Source organism: Arachis ipaensis, chromosome B1 (genome assembly GCF_059453495.1).
Source record: "Arachis ipaensis isolate K30076 ecotype BB chromosome B1, ASM5945349v1, whole genome shotgun sequence".
Lineage (NCBI taxonomy): Eukaryota > Viridiplantae > Streptophyta > Magnoliopsida > Fabales > Fabaceae > Arachis > Arachis ipaensis.
The window spans coordinates 55,599,815-55,617,964 of record NC_142436.1 but is presented as its reverse complement, the minus strand read 5'-3'; the positions used below and the strand labels follow the sequence as shown (position 1 = coordinate 55,617,964).

Below are 18,150 nucleotides of genomic sequence, written 5' to 3'. Positions count from 1 at the left end.
CATCGACATTTGGGTTAAGGATGCTACTCCCACAATGCCTTGGATTAGCAAGTGTATATGAAGCCAAGACTCTCCTCTGGGGTTGACCATTGTTGTTGGCCATTCTCACTGGTGGATTTGTTGGATCTGTTGAGTGTTCCTCCAATTCATGATATTCTTCATCTGATTCTTCCTCTCCAGCAACATTTTTTTCTCTTGCTTCTCTTCTTAGCCTTCGGAGAGTTCTCTGGTCAGTTTCAGATAAAACAGGAATGGATCTCCCTGTACCTGACATACAAGCAGAACATAAGAAACGCACAGAATCAGTGGCACTTCAATCTATTGCTAGAATGAAGTTCCAGTTAGCTTAAGCAAAAATTCAAACAGTTAGTGGGTTAGTCAAAATTAGAGAAAAATAAAGAAAAAGTGCTTGATCTAGACCACCACCTCACTTAATCATTATCAATCTAATCAATCCCCGGCAACGGCGCCAAAAACTTGATGAGATATTTTGTAGGAAAAATAAATTTCTCCCAAAATACCCAAAACTAACCGGCAAGTGCACCGGGTCGCATCAAGTAATAATAACTCACGGGAGTGAGGTCGATCCCACAGGGATTGAAGGATTGAGCAATTTTAGTTTAGTGGTTGATTTAGTCAAGCGAATCAAGATTTGGTTGATGGTTTTGTGACTTGCGGAATTAAATTGCATTGAAGTAAAGAGAACAAGAATTAAATTGCTGAAACGTAAAGAACAAGAAATTAAATGGCGGAAGCTTAGAGTGCAAGAAATGTAAATTGCGAAATCTTAAAGCGCAAGGAATGTAAATTGCTTGAAATGTAAAGGGGATTGGGATGTGGATTTGCAGAAATTAAACAAGGAAAAATTAAATTGCATCAAACAGAAGAGTAAAAGGGAATTGGGATTTAACCGGATATGAAGCAGAAAAGTAAATGAACATAAGAAAGCAATAAACAGAGAAGTGAAATGAGAAATTCAGATCTCAGGACCCAGAGACTAGAAAACCAAGTCTAGATCTCAATGCCTTCCTAGATCCAACAAGAACAATTGCAAGGAAATTGTAAATTGCAAAGAAAAGAGATGAAGAACAATGAACCGGAAATGAAATTCAATTAACAGTAAAGAAACAGAGAGATCCAAGATTGAGATTGAAACAGAATTTCTTCAATTCTCCAATCCAAGATCCAAGACAAATGTAAAATGAAATTGAAAGCAATGAAAGCAAGAAATTAAAGTTCACTCAAGTTCAAAAGCTCTCCGAAAACTATTATGAAAATTCTAAAAGGAAAGCTCCTTTAATAACTTGAATTCTATCCTATTTATACACTTTCAAAAATGATCTTCAAGCCTTGAGTTGGGCCTTTGTTCTTGGTGGAATTGGGTTGAAAGAGGCCTTGGTTGATTGCTCTTGGAGTTTGAAGAAGAACCAAAGTGAACCAATTGAACCGGGTTTGAGGTTAGCCAAAGTTGGACCTAAAGTTTGAGCCAAAGTTAGGGGTCTAACTTTGGCTCCAACTTTTCATAGCAGCAAGCAAAATTCTTCTGGTATGGACGTTGGTGCCAACGTTAGGGGTCTAACTTTGACCCTAACGTTGGCCTTGCTTTGTGCTAGTGGCGCCAACGTTAGCCTCCAAGTTAGGGGGCTAACGTTGGCGCAAACGTTGGCCCTTCCCCCTTTGTAATTTATGTGCCAACGTTAGCCTCCAAGTTAGGGGGCTAACGTTGGCGCAAACGTTGGTGCCCAGGGGAGAAACTCTCAAGTTCCAACGTTAGCCTCCAAGTTAGGGGGCTAACGTTGGGGCTAACTTTTGCCTCTTCCTTGAATGTTCATGTGCCAACGTTAGCCCCCAAGTTAGGGGTCTAACGTTGGCGCAAACGTTGGTGCCCAGGGAAGAAATTTCTCTTGGCCTCCAAGTTAGGGGGCTAACGTTGGCGCAAACGTTGGATGGCCAGGGAGGAATTCATGTGCCAACGTTAGCCTCCAAGTTAGGGGGCTAACGTTGGCGCAAACGTGGGATGGCCAGGGAGGAAAATTCAAGTTCCAACGTTAGCCTCCAAGTTAGGGGGCTAACGTTGGGGCTAACTTCTTGCTTCCTGGTTCAATTTCACTTATTCCATTGTCCTCTCTTCACTCCTAGCCATTCCTCTTTGCTTCAACCTTTCTCCAAGCTTTCTTCACCTATCATTAATCAACCTAACTCATCAAAGCTATGCTCAAAATCATGAGATATTCATTCTTTCATAATATGCAACAAATATAGCATAAAACCTCATGAAATGGCATAAATTCGTATATGGTTGGTTCAATCAAGGGAAACATGAAAATCTACTTAATTAGCTTGCTTGTAGCTCAAGAAAGTGCATAATTCTAATGAAAACAAAAGAAAAAGATTAGTTAAAATAGGCTAGGGTGACTTGTCATCACAAAGTATGAACTATTATATATTGCTGGAAAGCCCTGGATGTCTACTTTCCAACGCAATTGAGAGCGCGCCATTTGGAGTTCTGTAGCTCCATAAAATCCACTTTGAGTGCAGGGAGGTCAGAATCCAATAGCATCAGCAGTCCTTTTTCAGCCTGAATCAGATTTTTGCTCAACTCCCTCAATTTCAGCCAGAAAATACCTGAAATTATAGAAAAACACACAAACTCATAGTAAAGTCCAGAAATGTGATTTTTATTTAAAAACTAATAAAAATATAATAAAAACTAACTAAATTACACTGAAAACATACTAAAAATAATGCAAAAAAGCGTATAAATTATCCGCTCATCAACTACCTTGTATTCAAGACTCAAGGTTCTCCTTCTGTAACCATGGAGAGGAAGCATGAAAAGCTTCTCTCAATACAGAGTCAAACAAAACTCCCACATTCAAACTCTAAGTTTGGTGTTGGGAGGCCACAACTAAACTCTAAGTTTGGTGTTGGGAGGCCACAACCAAACTCTAAGTTTGGTGTTGAGAGGCCCCAACCCTGCTCTGATTATCTGTGAGGCTCCATGAGAGCTCACTGTCAAGCTATTGACATTAAAGAAGCACTTATTGGGAGGCAACCCAATGTTATTTAATTATATCTATTTAATTTCCATTATCATTTGATGTTTTCTTTAGGTTGATGATCATGTGAAGTCACAAAAACAACTGAAAAATCAAAAACAGAATGAAAAACAGCATTAAAAATAGCTCACCCTGGAGGAAGAGCTTACTGGCGTTTAAACGCCAGTAAGAGTAGCAGAATGGGCGATAAACGCCGTCTGGCACCTTTTTGGGCGTTTAACACCAGAAACAGGCACCAGACTGGCGTTTAACGCCAGAATAAAGCATCAAGTTGGCGTTAAACGCCAAGAAGGGGAGAAAAGCTAGCGTTAAATGCCAGAAACAAGCAGGAATCTGGCGTTTAATGCCAGAATTGCACACTAAGGGCGTTTTGCACGCCTAAATGGAGCAGGGATGCTAAGTCCTTGACCCCTCAGGATCTGTGGATCCCACAGGATCCCCACCAACCTCAACTCACTCTCTCTTCTTCACACTTTTTCATAACACTCTTCCCCAAATATCCTTCACCAATCACCTCCATATCTCTTCCCAAATACCCTTCAACAATCACCTCATTCACTTTTCCCAAAACACCACCTACCTTCAAATTCAAAACTCTTTTTTCCTCCCAAACCCAACCCCAAATACACGAACATAACCCTCCCCCCACTCCTATATATACCCCCTTGGCCGAATTCACCCTCTCTATCCATCTCCTCAATTTTCTTCTTTTTTCTCCTTCATTCTTTCTTCTTTGCTCGAGGACGAGCAAACATCTTAAGTTTGGTGTGGTAAAAGCATTGCTTTTTGTTTTTTCATAACCATTTATGGCACCTAAGGCCGGAGAAACATCTAGAAAGAGAAAGGGAAGGCAATTGCTTCCACCTTCAAGTCATGGGAGATGGAGAGATTCATCTCAAAAGCCCATCACTAAGAAAAGGATGGAGCAAACAAGAGAGCCCACTCATGGACCTCAACAAGAGCATGAGAAAATTCCTCATCATGAAATCCCTAAGATGCCTCAAGGGATGCACTTTCCTCCACAAAACTGTTGGAAGCAAATCAACACCTCCCTAGGAGAATTAAGTTCCAACATGGGACAACTAAGGGTGGAGCACCAAGAGCATTTCATCCTCCTCCATGAAATTAGAGAAGACCAAAGGAGCCATGAGGGAGGAGCAACAAAGGCAAGGAAGAGACATTGAGGAGCTCAAGCACTCCATAAGATCTTCAAGAGGAAGAACAAGCCGCCATCACTAAGGTGGACCCGTTCTTTAATTTCCTTGTTCTTATTTTTCTGCTTTTCGAATTATATGCTTTATGTTTTGTTTATGTTTGTGTCTTTATTACATGATCATTAGTGTGTAGTGTCTATGCCTTAAAGCTATGAATGTCCTATGAATCCATCACCCTTCTTAAATGAAAAATGTTTTTAATTTCAAAAGAACTAGAAATGCATGATTTCGAATTCTATCTTGAAGTTAGCTTAATTATTTTGATGTGGTGGTAATACCTTTTATTTTCTGAATGAATGCTTGAGCAGTACATTTTTTTGAATTTGTTGTTTATGAATGTTAAAATTGTTGACTCTTGAAAGAATGATGAAACAGGAGAAATGTTATTTAATAATCTAAAAAATCATAAAATTAATTTTTGAAGCAAGAAAAAGCAGTGAAAAACAAGGCTTACAAAAAAAAAGGCGAAAATAAAAGAAAAAAAAAGAAAGAAAAAGAAAAAGCAAACAGAAAAAGCCAAGAGCTCTTTAAACCAAAAGGCAAGAGCAAAAAGCCAGTAACCCTTTAAACTAAAAGGCAAGGGTAAAAAGGATCCAAGGCTTTGAGCATTAATGGATAGGAGGGCCCAAAGGAATAAAATCCTGGCCTAAGCGGCTAAACCAAGCTGTCCCTAACCATGTGCTTGTGGCGTGAAGGTGTCAAGTGAAAAGCTTGAGACTGAGCGGTTAAAGTCGTGATTCAAAGTAAAAAGAGTGTGCTTAAGAGCTCTGAAAAGGTTCACCCAGTTATGTGTCTGTGGCATTTATGTATCTGGTGGTAATACGGGAAAACAAAGTGCTTAGGGCCACGGCCAAGACTCATAAAGTAGCTATGTTCAAGAATCAACATACTAAACTAGGAGAATCATTAACACTATCTAAATTCTGAGTTCCTATAGATGCCAATCATTCTGAACTTCAAAGGATAAAGTGAGATGCCAAAACTGTTCAGAGGCAAAAAGCTACTAGTCCCGCCATCTAATTGGAGCTAAGTTTCATTGATATTTTGGAATTTATAGTATATTCTCTTCTTTTTATCCTATTTGATTTTCAGTTGCTTGGGGACAAGCAACAATTTAAGTTTGGTGTTGTGATGAGCGGATAATTTATACGCTTTTTGGCGTTGTTTTTAGTTAGTTTTTAGTAGGATCTAGCTACTTTTTAGTATATTTTTATTAGTTTTTATGCAAAATTCACATTTCTGGACTTTACTATGAGTTTGTGTGTTTTTCTGTGATTTCAGGTATTTTCTGGCTGAAATTGAGGGACTTGAGCAAAAATCTGATTCAGAGGCTGAAAAAGGACTGCAGATGCTGTTGGATTCTGACCTCCCTGCACTCGAAATGGATTTTCTCGAGCTACAGAAGCCCAATTGGCGCGCTCTTAATTGCGTTGGAAAGTAGATATCCTGGGATTTCCAGCAATATATAATAATCCATACTTTGCCCAAGTTTTGACAACGCAAACTGGCGTTTAAACACCAACTTCCTACCCTATTCTGGCATTAAACGCCAGAACTGAGTTACAAGCTGGAGTTAAACGCCCAAACTGGCACCAAAGCTGGTGTTTAACTCCAAGAAGAGTCACTACACATGAAAGCTTCAATGCTCAGCCCAAGCACACACCAAGTGGGCCCGGAAGTAGATTTCTGCATCATTTACTTATTTTCTGTAACCCTAGGTTACTAGTTTAGTATAAAAACTACTTTTAGTGATTTATTTTATATCTTTGAACATCTTTGGAATGTTTTCCCTTAGACTTGGGGGCTGGCCATTCGGTCATGCCTGGACCTTCATCACTTATGTATTTTCAACGGTGGAATTTCTACACCTCATAGATTAAGGTGTGGAGCTCTACTGTTCCTCATGAATTAATGCAAAGTACTATTGTCTTTCTAGTTAATTCAAGCTTATTCTTATTCTAAGATATTCATTCGCACACAAGAACATGATGAATGTGATGATTATTTGACACTCATCACCATTCTCACCTATGAACGCATGCCTGACAACCACTTCCGTTCTACATGAAAACAAGCTTGAATGCATATTTCTTAGCCTCCATTCCGAAAGATCGGAGTCTTCGTGGTATAAGCTAGAATCAATTGGTATCATTCTTGAGATCCGGAAAGTCTAAACCTTGTCTGTGGTATTTCGAGTAGGATCTGGGATGGGATGACTGTGACGACCTTCAAACTCGCGAGTGTTGGGCGTAGTGACAGACGCAAAAAGATCAATGGATCCTATTCCAACATGAGTGAGAACCGACAGATGATTAGTCGTGTGGTGACAGCGCATTTGGAACATTTTCACTGAGAGGGCGGATGGTAGCCATTGACAACGGTGATCCTCCAACATACAGCTTGCCATAGAAAGGAGTATGAATTATTGAATGAAGGCAGTAGAAAAGCAGAGATTCAGAAGAAGCAAAGCATCTCCATACGCTTATCTGAAATTCTCACCAATGAATTATATAAGTATCTCTATCTTATTTTCTGTTTTAATTATATTTTAATTATTAAAATCCCATAACCATTTGAATTCGCCTGACTGAGATTTACAAGATGACCATAGCTTGCTTCAAGCCGACAATCTCCGTAGGATCGACCCTTACTCACGTAAGGTTTATTACTTGGACGACCCAGTGCACTTGCTGGTTAGTTGTGCGAAGTTGTGAAAAGGAGTTGAGATTACAATCGTGCGTACTAATTTTTTGGCGTCGTTGAGATCACAATTTTGTGCACCAGTTTTTCCTGAAGGGGAGTTTTTAACGAGGCATCAAAGTGGGGGCTAAGGGGCTACAAAAATTGTCAAAAATCCTTAGTAGCAACAAAGTACCTTTGCAAATAAATAAAGATCTTTCCCTTTCAAATATCTCTTTATGCAATTCCCTCTTACGATTATTACTCCACGAAACGCGCCGACTTAAGCTCGACAAAACGTGAAAATCCCATGAACCGACCTAGATGGTCGTTAGGATAAAACGACGAGGTAAAAGTCGGTGTAAAGAGGTTATAAAAGTAGGTCATATAAGAACTCAGAAATTAATCGACCTATAAGTCGGAAATCCCGAGAAGAAACAAAATGCATCGCAAAAATAACCTAAGTTATAGAAACTCAATAGAGAAAAATTGAGTACCAGGAATACCAGAAAAAGAGATAAGAAAACCCATCAAAATGCAAAGGCAGAGGCTGTCCCAAGACCTTGAGAAAAATTTAAGAAAAACTTAGACAAAGGACAGCTAGCCAAGGAAAAAGGTGTTTTCAAAGGAAAGGTCAAAAAGGTTTTTCGAAACCTAAACAGAAAAAGCATGCGCACAACACACAAGAAAGATATCCTAAACCCTTATCCAAAAAAGGGTATTTTTAATATTTTGTTTATGGCCATAAAAGGTCGAACAATTGTCAGCAAATACTACCACAAGAACATAAAAGAAAAATTGTTTAAAAAATGGGGGATCCACAGGCCGAGCCCCCATATAGCCATAAAAATTTAGTTAGAAGAAGGAAGGTCACCACCACCGAGAGCAGGGCCATCACCACCAGAGCCAGGGAGAGTAGTCGGAGCACCATCAGGACTAGGGAGAGAAGTCGGAGCAGCACAAATGGAAGATGGAGCAAGTTGATCGGGACCCTTCCCAGGAGCCTTTGAAGAACTCGGGGCATCTTCTGGTCGGGGGGATTCTACTATCCTCTGCCTCCGAGTCTTCAGCTCGGATTTGGAAATAGGTCGGGGATGAGAAAAAATGGCCCCATTAACCACGATCTTATCAGGATCCAGAGGAGAAAGATCCAGGTCTGGAACAATAACCCCGACCTGTTCCTTAAAAATCCTCCATGCCTCCTCAGCTCCCTCAGCAATGGAGTCCTCCAGATCTAAATAAACATCCCGGCATCTCGTTAACTCTTTCTTCAGGTCCACGTGGTCCTCAAACAAACTCATATAACTCTACTCTGCCTTCTCCTTCAGGCCCTCCGCCATGACACACTGGCCCAGCAACTTCTTCTCCCTCTCCCAGAGGCGATCCCTCTCCTCCTTCAACTCGGCGACCTCCACCTTCAACTGTTTCTCCTCTTCTTGATATAAGAAAATCCCCCCTCTAGCTTCTCAACCTTCAGGGATGAACCCAAAGAGCTGGGGGGGTCTTTTCAAAAATATCCAGAAGTTTGGTACACACCCCCGCTGCCCTGACACTCCCCTGAACCAGAACATTAAGGTGGTTTTGGACGGAAGCGTCATCTATACTTATACGAGTATGAGGATAGATATGATTCCGAACAAACCGAGGCGCATTAGACTTGGCCTCACCCTCAAAAGAAGAGCTAGACTCTAAAGTCTTGCGCTTCTTTTTCTCTGGCTCAGGGGAAGATCGGGGTGGAGGGGATGGAAGAGAAGAGGCTGAAGAGGATATAACAATAGGCTGGGAGGGGGTCCCCAAGTTGTGAGGAGAAGGGGGAGGGGGAGGAGGAGGAAGAGGGCCAACAGCCCTGGCAGCACCAACCCTCACACGAGACCTCGATTTGGCCTCCTGAACTCTCTGGTAGGACTCTCTAGAATTCTTCTTCGCCATTTCTACAAAAAACTATTAGGAAATAAAAGAATCAGTATACAAGTTGGAACAAACAACTCGGATGTTAATCAGGTCGGAAAACAGTAATAAAACGAACAAAAAACGTAAAGCTACCTATCTGGGCCTGCACAAAAGTCGGAGACCCTTGAAGAAACTTTTTCGTATCAAGATATGAGGCTCTCCCCCACACTTCTCGGAAAAACCCCACAATGGCCGCCTCCACTTCATCCAGGGCATCCAAATTATATTTTTCCACTGGAGAGGCCTCCAACCAGTACAGGGAAAAGCGAGGAGATAAATTTTGATCCAGGAAAAAGGGGTGGTGACCCTCTACAGCTCGAACTTTAAAAAAGAAGTCTTTAAAATCATGAAAGGATTCATCAAAAAGAGTAAAAACTCTCTGGCCTTGTATAGCCCGAAAAGACACCCACTATTGCTTGTTATTTTGCCCACTGAAGGGCTTGGTCATGTGAAAGAAGAAAAAGAAAATCTTCAAAGAGGTCAGAAAATCTAGTGCATGGCTGATGAATTGATAAATCTTCAGAAAACCCCAAGAGTTGGGGTGAAGTTGGGTAGGAGCGACACGACAATGAGATAAAACGGCTATCTCGAAGTCGAAAAAAGGAAGAAAAGCACCCAAACGGGTGAACAGACTTTCATACATAAAGAAAAAATGAGGGCCTGCATCGGACGCTCTCCCAAAACAAACCCGGTCTTTCGGACCCGGGGAAACCAATTCGTATTTTGGCTCGTCCTCATCAAGGACACAGATTCTGTGATGAGTGCGCAAATCAGTAAGATAATCGGTATCTACCAGAGGGCTCTCCCCTAGAACAGTGCAATCAACCCATAATGAAAGAGACTCTAAGGTAGACATCTTTTTTAAAAGGGGTGATGAATCCTACAAAGAAAAATAAAAAGAATCAAAATAGGGTCTTGGAGGGTCTGAGGCAAGTTTTTCAAAACCAGGAGAATCGCTAGAACTACGGTCAATACTCCTCCAAACAAAAACATGCAAATAAAAGCATTTGTAAAAGAGGAGAAGGGAAGAACTGACGTTTACTTCTGAAGCAATGGGAACGAACAGCGGTTGACCAAAGAAAAACGAAGCTTTCTCCAGAACAGAGTGTGTGAGTGAGAAAGTTTTCAGAAACAAAATAAGGGAAGAGGGGGAAAAGTATTTATAAATGCGTCAGGGCACAAAGGTAAAACGACGTAACCATTTAAGAGGTGCACCGTTACCAATGTAACTATTCCCCGCGTATAAATGCTCAAAACCCCGTAGAGACGCGACGGTTGAAAAATTTAAATCACGTCGGCTCCTGAACATCACGTCGGTTCCTCATCAGGTCGGTTACAAACCCGAGCTAAAATACTTGAACCTAACTCTTAAAAGAGATTGGACTCGAGTAGGGGCACTATTCATACCCTGGCCCAACACTAAGGCCCAGATCCAAAGGAGAGGCTCAATCCAAAGGATTGACCTTCACTCTACACCGATCTTGCCTCAAAGAAGTCGGTTTTTACCACGATTTGCTCTAAAGAAGTCGGGGACGAGGATTAGTTGGCAGATAACTCTTATTCAAATAGATAACTGCCTCTAGAATCTCTCAGCCCACTTCCAGGAGCCATATCCCAACTTTCTTAAAATAAAGGGACGGTTATCCCCCTCAAAAGGTGGATTAACATCAACAGTGGTTATTGGTTCACCACTATAAATACACTGACACCCCTCAGGTATCACTAAGTCTCAATACATTCTAAACCTGCTTAACCCCTTGCTGACTTAGGCATTGAAGTGTCTTTGTAGGTACCACCCCCCATTCTCTCACACACAAGTCGGACGGAGGCCCTAGAGCACAAACCTACTCGGAGGCTTCCATCCTTAGACGATTGGGCCAACCTAACGAGTCCAGCCCATTAATCTCCGATTACCCAACGTAACAGTTATCATTAGCAGGGATAGAAAAATTATTAATTATTATTTGTAGCTTTTTATTAGCAATAAATAAAATAGTGGAATTTATTTAAAATTTTGTAAATTTTCTAAAAGTTTTTTTGTATTTTTATGCATATATAAATTTTCTTTTTAATTGTAGTTACTAATAAATTTAAGTATTTAACAAATATTACTAGACATAAAGTAAAAAATATGTGGGTCCCATACTGACGCTGCTATTCTATCATGCATTGGTATGTTATTTTCACTATCTATGCCATTGTTCGACACATGGTTTCTACATCTGTTGAAAAAAATTTTCTTTTATCCAGTAGCAAAATCCTAAAATTGGTTGTAAAAGAATCATTAAAAAATGACAAAAGCAGACAACTTTTTCTCACATCTAAAATAACTTTCAATTAAAAAACAAAAAGACTATGTCCAAAAAAGTTAAAATTAATAAATTTTTTTAGCTTAGTAATCCAACAATATATTTTTATCCTATATTTTTAAATATTAATGAGTAACTCAATTAAGAACAATAATTCTGTCATGTCCTCTAGCATTCCTTAATCCTTATACACCTTCTATTTCATTCTATTTCACATATCCTCCAGCCATATAAAAATTAATTTGCTTAACACCCAAGTTATTATCCCAACTCTCTATCCCATTTCTTGTTCCGTCCGGTTAGCGTATATTCTGGTCTTGTACTATAAACGAGTCACATGCTTAATGGCCAATCATTTTTGCTTTTTCAATATGGAGTCAAAAATTGACACAATATCAAATGTTTGATATATGTTGGTCTGGTCTGGTCTGGTCTTTAGAATTTTGGGGGGAAATGTATATCGTATACACGAAGTTTCTAAAATGAGTGAACCACTTATAATTTGATCTGATATGAAGTCTTGGTTTCAATTGAACAAGACTAGTTAAACCATGAATGCGTGATGACTCCTGTGTGAAAGTTAGACAACGAAATTCGGGAAAGTTATCAAACCAAACTGAAATTTGGTGCCACTCGTGTTCAATCAACTCGGGATTTCTACTTCCTTTAATTTAAATTTTAACTGTGAGAGTGATCCCCGTGTTCATTTAATTTGACAACTCATCTTCCCCATGAAAACCACTCTCCAAGTAGCTCATAGCCTAAAGTCTTATTAACCATATGCTTATAACTATCAATAATCCAAAGCCACAAAACAAAAACGTTCAAATTTTCACTCACGGGATTCCCCTTCCCATGCCCACTTTTTATTTTTCCCCCCTCTCAAAGCAGTGGCTTCTATTTCCTATCCCTAACACAAAAGGCATCCACAAAATAGAAAAGGCATTATATTTCCTTTTGCTAACTTCTCGTGACATGTAGCGGAAAAAAAATGTTTGCATGCTTTTAAAATACAATTAAAGTACAAATTAAAAATATTTATGATGACTTATTTCTGTTGCCAATGATAAGAATAGAAGTTAAATAACAAAATGACTAAATAAAATTAAAATGAGTGATTATGAACATTTTTTTATTTTGCATTAAATGTTTTAAGAATATACAATAATTTCTTTCACGATACCACTTGTATAAAAACCAAACCACCCAACGTTGGTATATGATTCCAATTGAGCTTGTTTTTGCTATGTGCATGTATTACCACACCGCAAAAGAATGGAGAAGAAACCAATAGCTCTAGGCTCACAGCAAAACCATTTTGTGGACATTGATGAAGTCTTGCCGGAAGAAGAAGAAGGCGACGAAGAGAGGATGATAAAAACAGAGGAGAAAGCTGAGAAGAAGCAGCAGCTGATGAGCAACAAGGCTAAAGAATCAAGGAAACCCCATCACCGGAGTTTTAACCGGCAAGTCTCGCTGGAGACGGGGTTTTCGGTGCTGAACAGCGAGAAGAAAGCAAAAGAATACGAGAGGAAGGCTACTCTAACAAGAAGTGGAACTAGTTTGGGTGGTGCCAATGGGATCCATGGATTGGAAGCGAGGAAGAGGGACTTCAGCATATTCAAGACTAAGTCAACACTCAGCAAGCAGAATTCTTTGTTACCAACAAGGAATAAAGAAAAGGATCATCATCATCAATTGGAATCTCAGAAGAGTAATGGGTTCAGTGGGAATCAAGATTCTGTGAATGAAAGTGTTCCTGCTGGTAGATATTTTGATGCTCTTAGAGGACCTGAGTTGGATCAAGTCAAGGTCAGATATAATAATAGAATTTTTTTCACTAAAAGTCCACAAAATTAATTGAGAAATGTTAGGAGTCAGCAATTTTTGTGATTTGTAGCCATCAAATAACTATCAAGATGATTTTAATGGTGTGAGATTAGTGTAAGATTTCATTCAATAGCTTACTTTTCTTTGCTGATTACATACTGGCCAAAATTTAACAAAGTTACTGCCCCCTAGACTTTTCCAAATTAATTCCGTCCAACAGGTTCATCCTTCCGTCATTTTAAAAGGGATCATTTGTTTTATAGTGATATTTTTTTGACTTCTTTTCCCAATTCTAATTACTGTGTGACAGGATTCAGAGGACATTCTTCTCCCCAAAGACGAGAAATGGCCCTTCCTCCTCCGGTTTCCGATCGGATGCTACGGTATCTGTCTTGGCCTAAGCAGCCAAGTGGTGCTCTGGCGGGCCCTCGCAACCTCGCCAGCCACCAAGTTCCTACATATAACCCCAGCCATCAACTTTGGCCTGTGGCTCTTGGCAGTGGCAGTGTTAACAGCAGTTACCTTCACATACATTCTGAAATGCATATTCTACTTTGAAGCAGTGAAAAGAGAGTACTTCCACCCAGTCAGAGTCAACTTCTTCTTCGCTCCATGGGTCGTATGCATGTTCCTCGCCATAGGGGTGCCCCCTAAGCTAGCCCCACAAGGCACACTCCACCCTGCTATATGGTGCACCTTCATGGGTCCTTACTTTCTTCTTGAGCTCAAAATCTATGGACAGTGGCTCTCTGGCGGGAAAAGGCGTCTTTGCAAAGTTGCAAACCCATCATCACACCTTTCTGTGGTTGGAAACTTCGTCGGAGCAATCTTGGCATCCAAGGTTGGTTGGAATGAGCCAGCCAAGTTCCTGTGGGCCGTCGGGTTTGCACATTACCTGGTGGTGTTTGTGACGCTTTATCAGAGGCTGCCGACCAGCGAGGCGCTGCCCAAGGAGCTCCACCCTGTCTACTCCATGTTTATCGCAGCTCCTTCGGCCGCTAGCCTTGCTTGGGAGAATGTATATGGTGAATTTGATGGCTTATCAAGGACTTGCTATTTCATTGCATTGTTTCTCTATGTTTCACTTGTTGTGCGGATCAATTTCTTCACTGGTTTCAGGTATATTCCATTCTTGTCAATGTTCTAAAACTTATGTGTAGCGTGGCATGGCACTTCAAGAGTCTATATAACTGAGTGTCAATCATCATAGGTAGTTTTTCTAAGAAGAATCCTTCTAATTATTTCAAGTATCATAAATTATTCAGGTTAAGGATATCAATTTGGGGTAATATCATAAGAATGTTGTAGTACAGCTCTATCTTCCAACGCTTTTCAAAGTGATCAAGTAAGGTGAATATCAAAGAAGCATTTTAGAATGGGGAAACCTAAGTTATGACCATCATAGTCTTTGAGTTTTCTATTTTGAAAATTTAAATCAATAAGATGATTAAAGAACAATTTTTAAGTTATTTTGACTTCTATTTCAATGATTTTCTAGGACTACCACTTGAAATATATGATAGAATTGACCATGTAAGTTAAAATTATCATAAAATACTGTAAACTTGTAACTCATCTAATAATAAAGTATTGGTATAATTTATTTTTGATGTATCAATTAAGATTCATCACTTTATTATTATAAAACAAAGTCTAACGTTCACTGTTCATAAAATGATAAAAGTTCAAACGAAAGCACAAAAAATGAGTAATATCGATACTATTTTCAATATGAAATTACTCATATGCCCGTCTTTAACAATGGACAGATTTTCAGTGGCGTGGTGGTCTTATACATTTCCAATGACAACAGCTTCAGTGGCAACCATAAAATATGCAGAACAGGTACCTTGCTTCATAAGCAAGGGACTTGCTCTTGGACTATCATTTATGTCATCAACAATGGTGTCTGTTCTTTTTGTATCCACACTTCTCCATGCATTCGTTTGGCACACCTTGTTCCCTAATGACCTTGCCATTGCAATAACTTATAAGAAGAGGCAAGGCAGGGAGAAGAAGCCTTTGAAGAAGGCCTATGACATAAAGCGTTGGACAAAGAAAGCTCTTACCATAAACAACAATTCAGTTACTGAGAACAAGGATGCAGCTCAAGAATGATTATTTCTATTGCCACACAATTATGTCGAATTAATCACAAATTTCTTTGCTTTAGAGGAAATTGTGCTCTAGAAAGCTATATCATTTAAACTATTTCCCAATGTAGAAAAATATACATATACTGATTGGCTCGGATATTTTGCCGGCCATTTCTTATCTAGTATATATGCTAGAATTGCTTATCAATGTCTCTTAAACCAGTTTTAGAAATATAATAATATTGATGAGAAAGCACAATTGATGACTGATACCAACAATTTACCGTCTCTGTTCATTTGTTATCTTTTCTCCTATTTTTATTTTGGAAGGCATAAGGCAACTCCAATGAAAATGAAACTTGGTTCCTAATTCAAAGTAAAGGAAGAAGGCGAGGATGAGGCGGAGACTGTTCCGACAGGGCTTACAGGTTCCGGATCAAGCAACAGTGGCGGAGGGTTACGGCGCAACGTCGGCGTTTCTCGACGCAAAAAAACTCCTTTTCGTTCCAAAATAACGCTATTTCTATTGTTCAATCTGATTTTGAAATCTGTTTGATTGATTATTATTGTTCTTGGTATAATTGGCAGTGGGTGGGGAGCTCTGCAGTGTAAGGGATGGTTTTTTTTGGGGGGGGGTGGGGGGGAGGTGGTGCTCGAGGTGGTAGCCATAATGGATGGTAGTGAAGGGATCGGAGCGGCAGTGGGTGGTGGTTGGGGGCGGTAGTGATGGTAATGATGGAATATTAATTTTAACCCTTTTTAAAAAATTAGATAAACACGTTTAGATATTATAGCAATCACCTAAAAATTAAGGGTAGAATTAAAAAAAAAAAATTGATGAACTGTTTGATGAATATTTTTTTTAATATTGGAACCTAATTGGTGTAACCCACAAAAATGGCTAAAAAATAGTATTTAACGTTATTGCGAGAGTTTCTGATGAATTCCATAAAATGTCACTATCTTTTTTTGTTGTCAATTAAAGAAATAATAAGAGTAAACTATCATTTCTATCCACAAAAATTGAAAACGATATCTACCTATAGAAAAAAAAAATTACCATTTGTACCCATAAAACATGAGTTTTATATAACAAAATTATCCAAACACTAAAAAATCACATAAAATCCCCAAATTACTCTTATCATCATCCGCATCATCCACCTCTCCTTCTCTCCTTTCCTATCTCGCCCTCGCCTGAGCCAAACTCTGAGTTCAAAGGCACCACTATCTCATTTCCTTTATCACTACCATCACCACCACCACCACCACCACTATACCTCCATCATCATCTTCTTCACATAAAACAACAACAACAACAATAGAAAAAGTAAAGAGAAAAAACGGTTCTTCCTCCCTTACTGAACAGCGTCGACGACGACGGTGGCAGTGACACTCACCGGCGCCGTCGCCCTCTCCTCCTTCTCCGATCTCTTGTGCGCTCTCTTCCTTCCAGACCAACAACGGACTCAATCAATGGCGGCGACAGACGCGACGGAGCCGGTAGCAGCAGGGCGCGACGGCGGCGACACCTCCCCCTTCCTTGGTTCTGACTCGCATCTACTCTTCGGGCTCCCTCAACAACGGCGGCGATGAGCCGATAGCGACAGCGAGTCCCCACGTTGCCAGTGCGGTCTCCCTCCCCTCCTATTCTCTTCTTCTTCCTTGGGTGGGAGTGTGTGTGTAATGTCTCCGTGTGTGAATTTTGGAGGGAAAGAAAGTGGTGGCTAGGTGAAGAGGGTTAGGGTTAGAAAAGTGACCGGGTGAAAGGGGTGGTGGTGGAATTTGAGATTAGAAAGGGAAAGGGGGGTGGTGACTGGATGAAGAGGGTTAGGATTAGAAAGGTGGTTGGGTGAAGATGGTTAGGGTTAGAAAGGTGATTGGGTGAAAGGGGTGGTGTGGTAGTGAAGATGAGGGTAATTTAGGAATTTTAGGTAATTTTTTAGTGTTTGGATAATTTTATTGTGCAAAATTCATATTTCATAGGTAGGGGTGTGCATGGGTCGGGTGAAACCGGGTTTGATGTGACCCAGACCCGGCCCGAAATATGTACCGGGCCCATTTATGAGACCCGAACCCGACCCTAGACCCGATGAAACCTATATCCTTTCGGGCCACAACTATACCGGGTGAAAACCGGGTGAAAATTGGGCCGTTAACATTATATTACCTTGATACCTTCTTGTAAGTTAGCATGTAAAAATATCCAAATTTGCAAGACTCCAACCATTATTTGACATGGTAAAATTCACTTAGAAAAATATAACAAGAACCAACTCTTCTCTAAAATTAAAGCATAACCATAATCAATACTAATATTGCCTAATAACACCAAATATTTAAATAAATACAAATAACACAATATTATGCATTAGTCTAAAGTCTTATGCATTTTAAATATAAAATATTAACTTATAGTCTTATATATAATGACTAATAACACAAAATATTAAAGTTTACAATACTTAAATTCTACATAATAATAGCCATCATCCATCACTAATAATACAAAATATTTATTGTGTATGGTGATCGGGCCACCGGGCCGATTTCGGGTAACCCGAGCTATGGCCCGACCCGACCCGAAATAATGACCGGGTCTATCTTTGAAACCCTTACCCGGCCCTAGACCCGATGAAATCACACCAAATTAGCCCTTAAAGTGTTCGGGATCGGGCCGGGCCGGGCCATGCACACCCCTATTCATAGGTACAAATGGTAATTTCCTTTTTCTATGAGTAGATATGTCAGCATTTTTAACTTTTGTGGGTAGAAATGGTAGTTTACTCAAATAATAATTATACAAAACATAACTGATGTTTTATATATATAAAAAAATTTAAAAAAAATTTTAATACAAAATGTCGACACCATTTTATTTTTATTTACATAAAACTTATTATTCATCCGCCAAACGTCATCACGTTCTGCGCCTTTTAAAAAAATTGAGTCAAAACTATAGCAGAGTAAAACACAATAACCATAAAATATTAATGCATATCACCAAATTGTT

At 39.7% G+C, this 18,150-nt stretch overlaps 1 protein-coding gene across 1 annotated transcript; it reads left to right on the top strand.

Annotated features, from left to right (window-relative positions):
• Nucleotides 1-12,396: 12,396 nt before the first annotated feature.
• OZS1 (C4-dicarboxylate transporter/malic acid transport protein) lies at nucleotides 12,397-15,416 on the top strand. The gene is made up of 3 exons (XM_016333561.3): nucleotides 12,397-13,023; nucleotides 13,352-14,160; nucleotides 14,811-15,416. The coding sequence occupies exons 1-3, from the start codon at nucleotides 12,487-12,489 to the stop codon at nucleotides 15,157-15,159; spliced, it is 1,695 nt and encodes a 564-aa protein (XP_016189047.1). The 5' UTR covers nucleotides 12,397-12,486; the 3' UTR covers nucleotides 15,160-15,416.
• The last annotated feature ends 2,734 nt before the right edge of the window (nucleotides 15,417-18,150 follow it).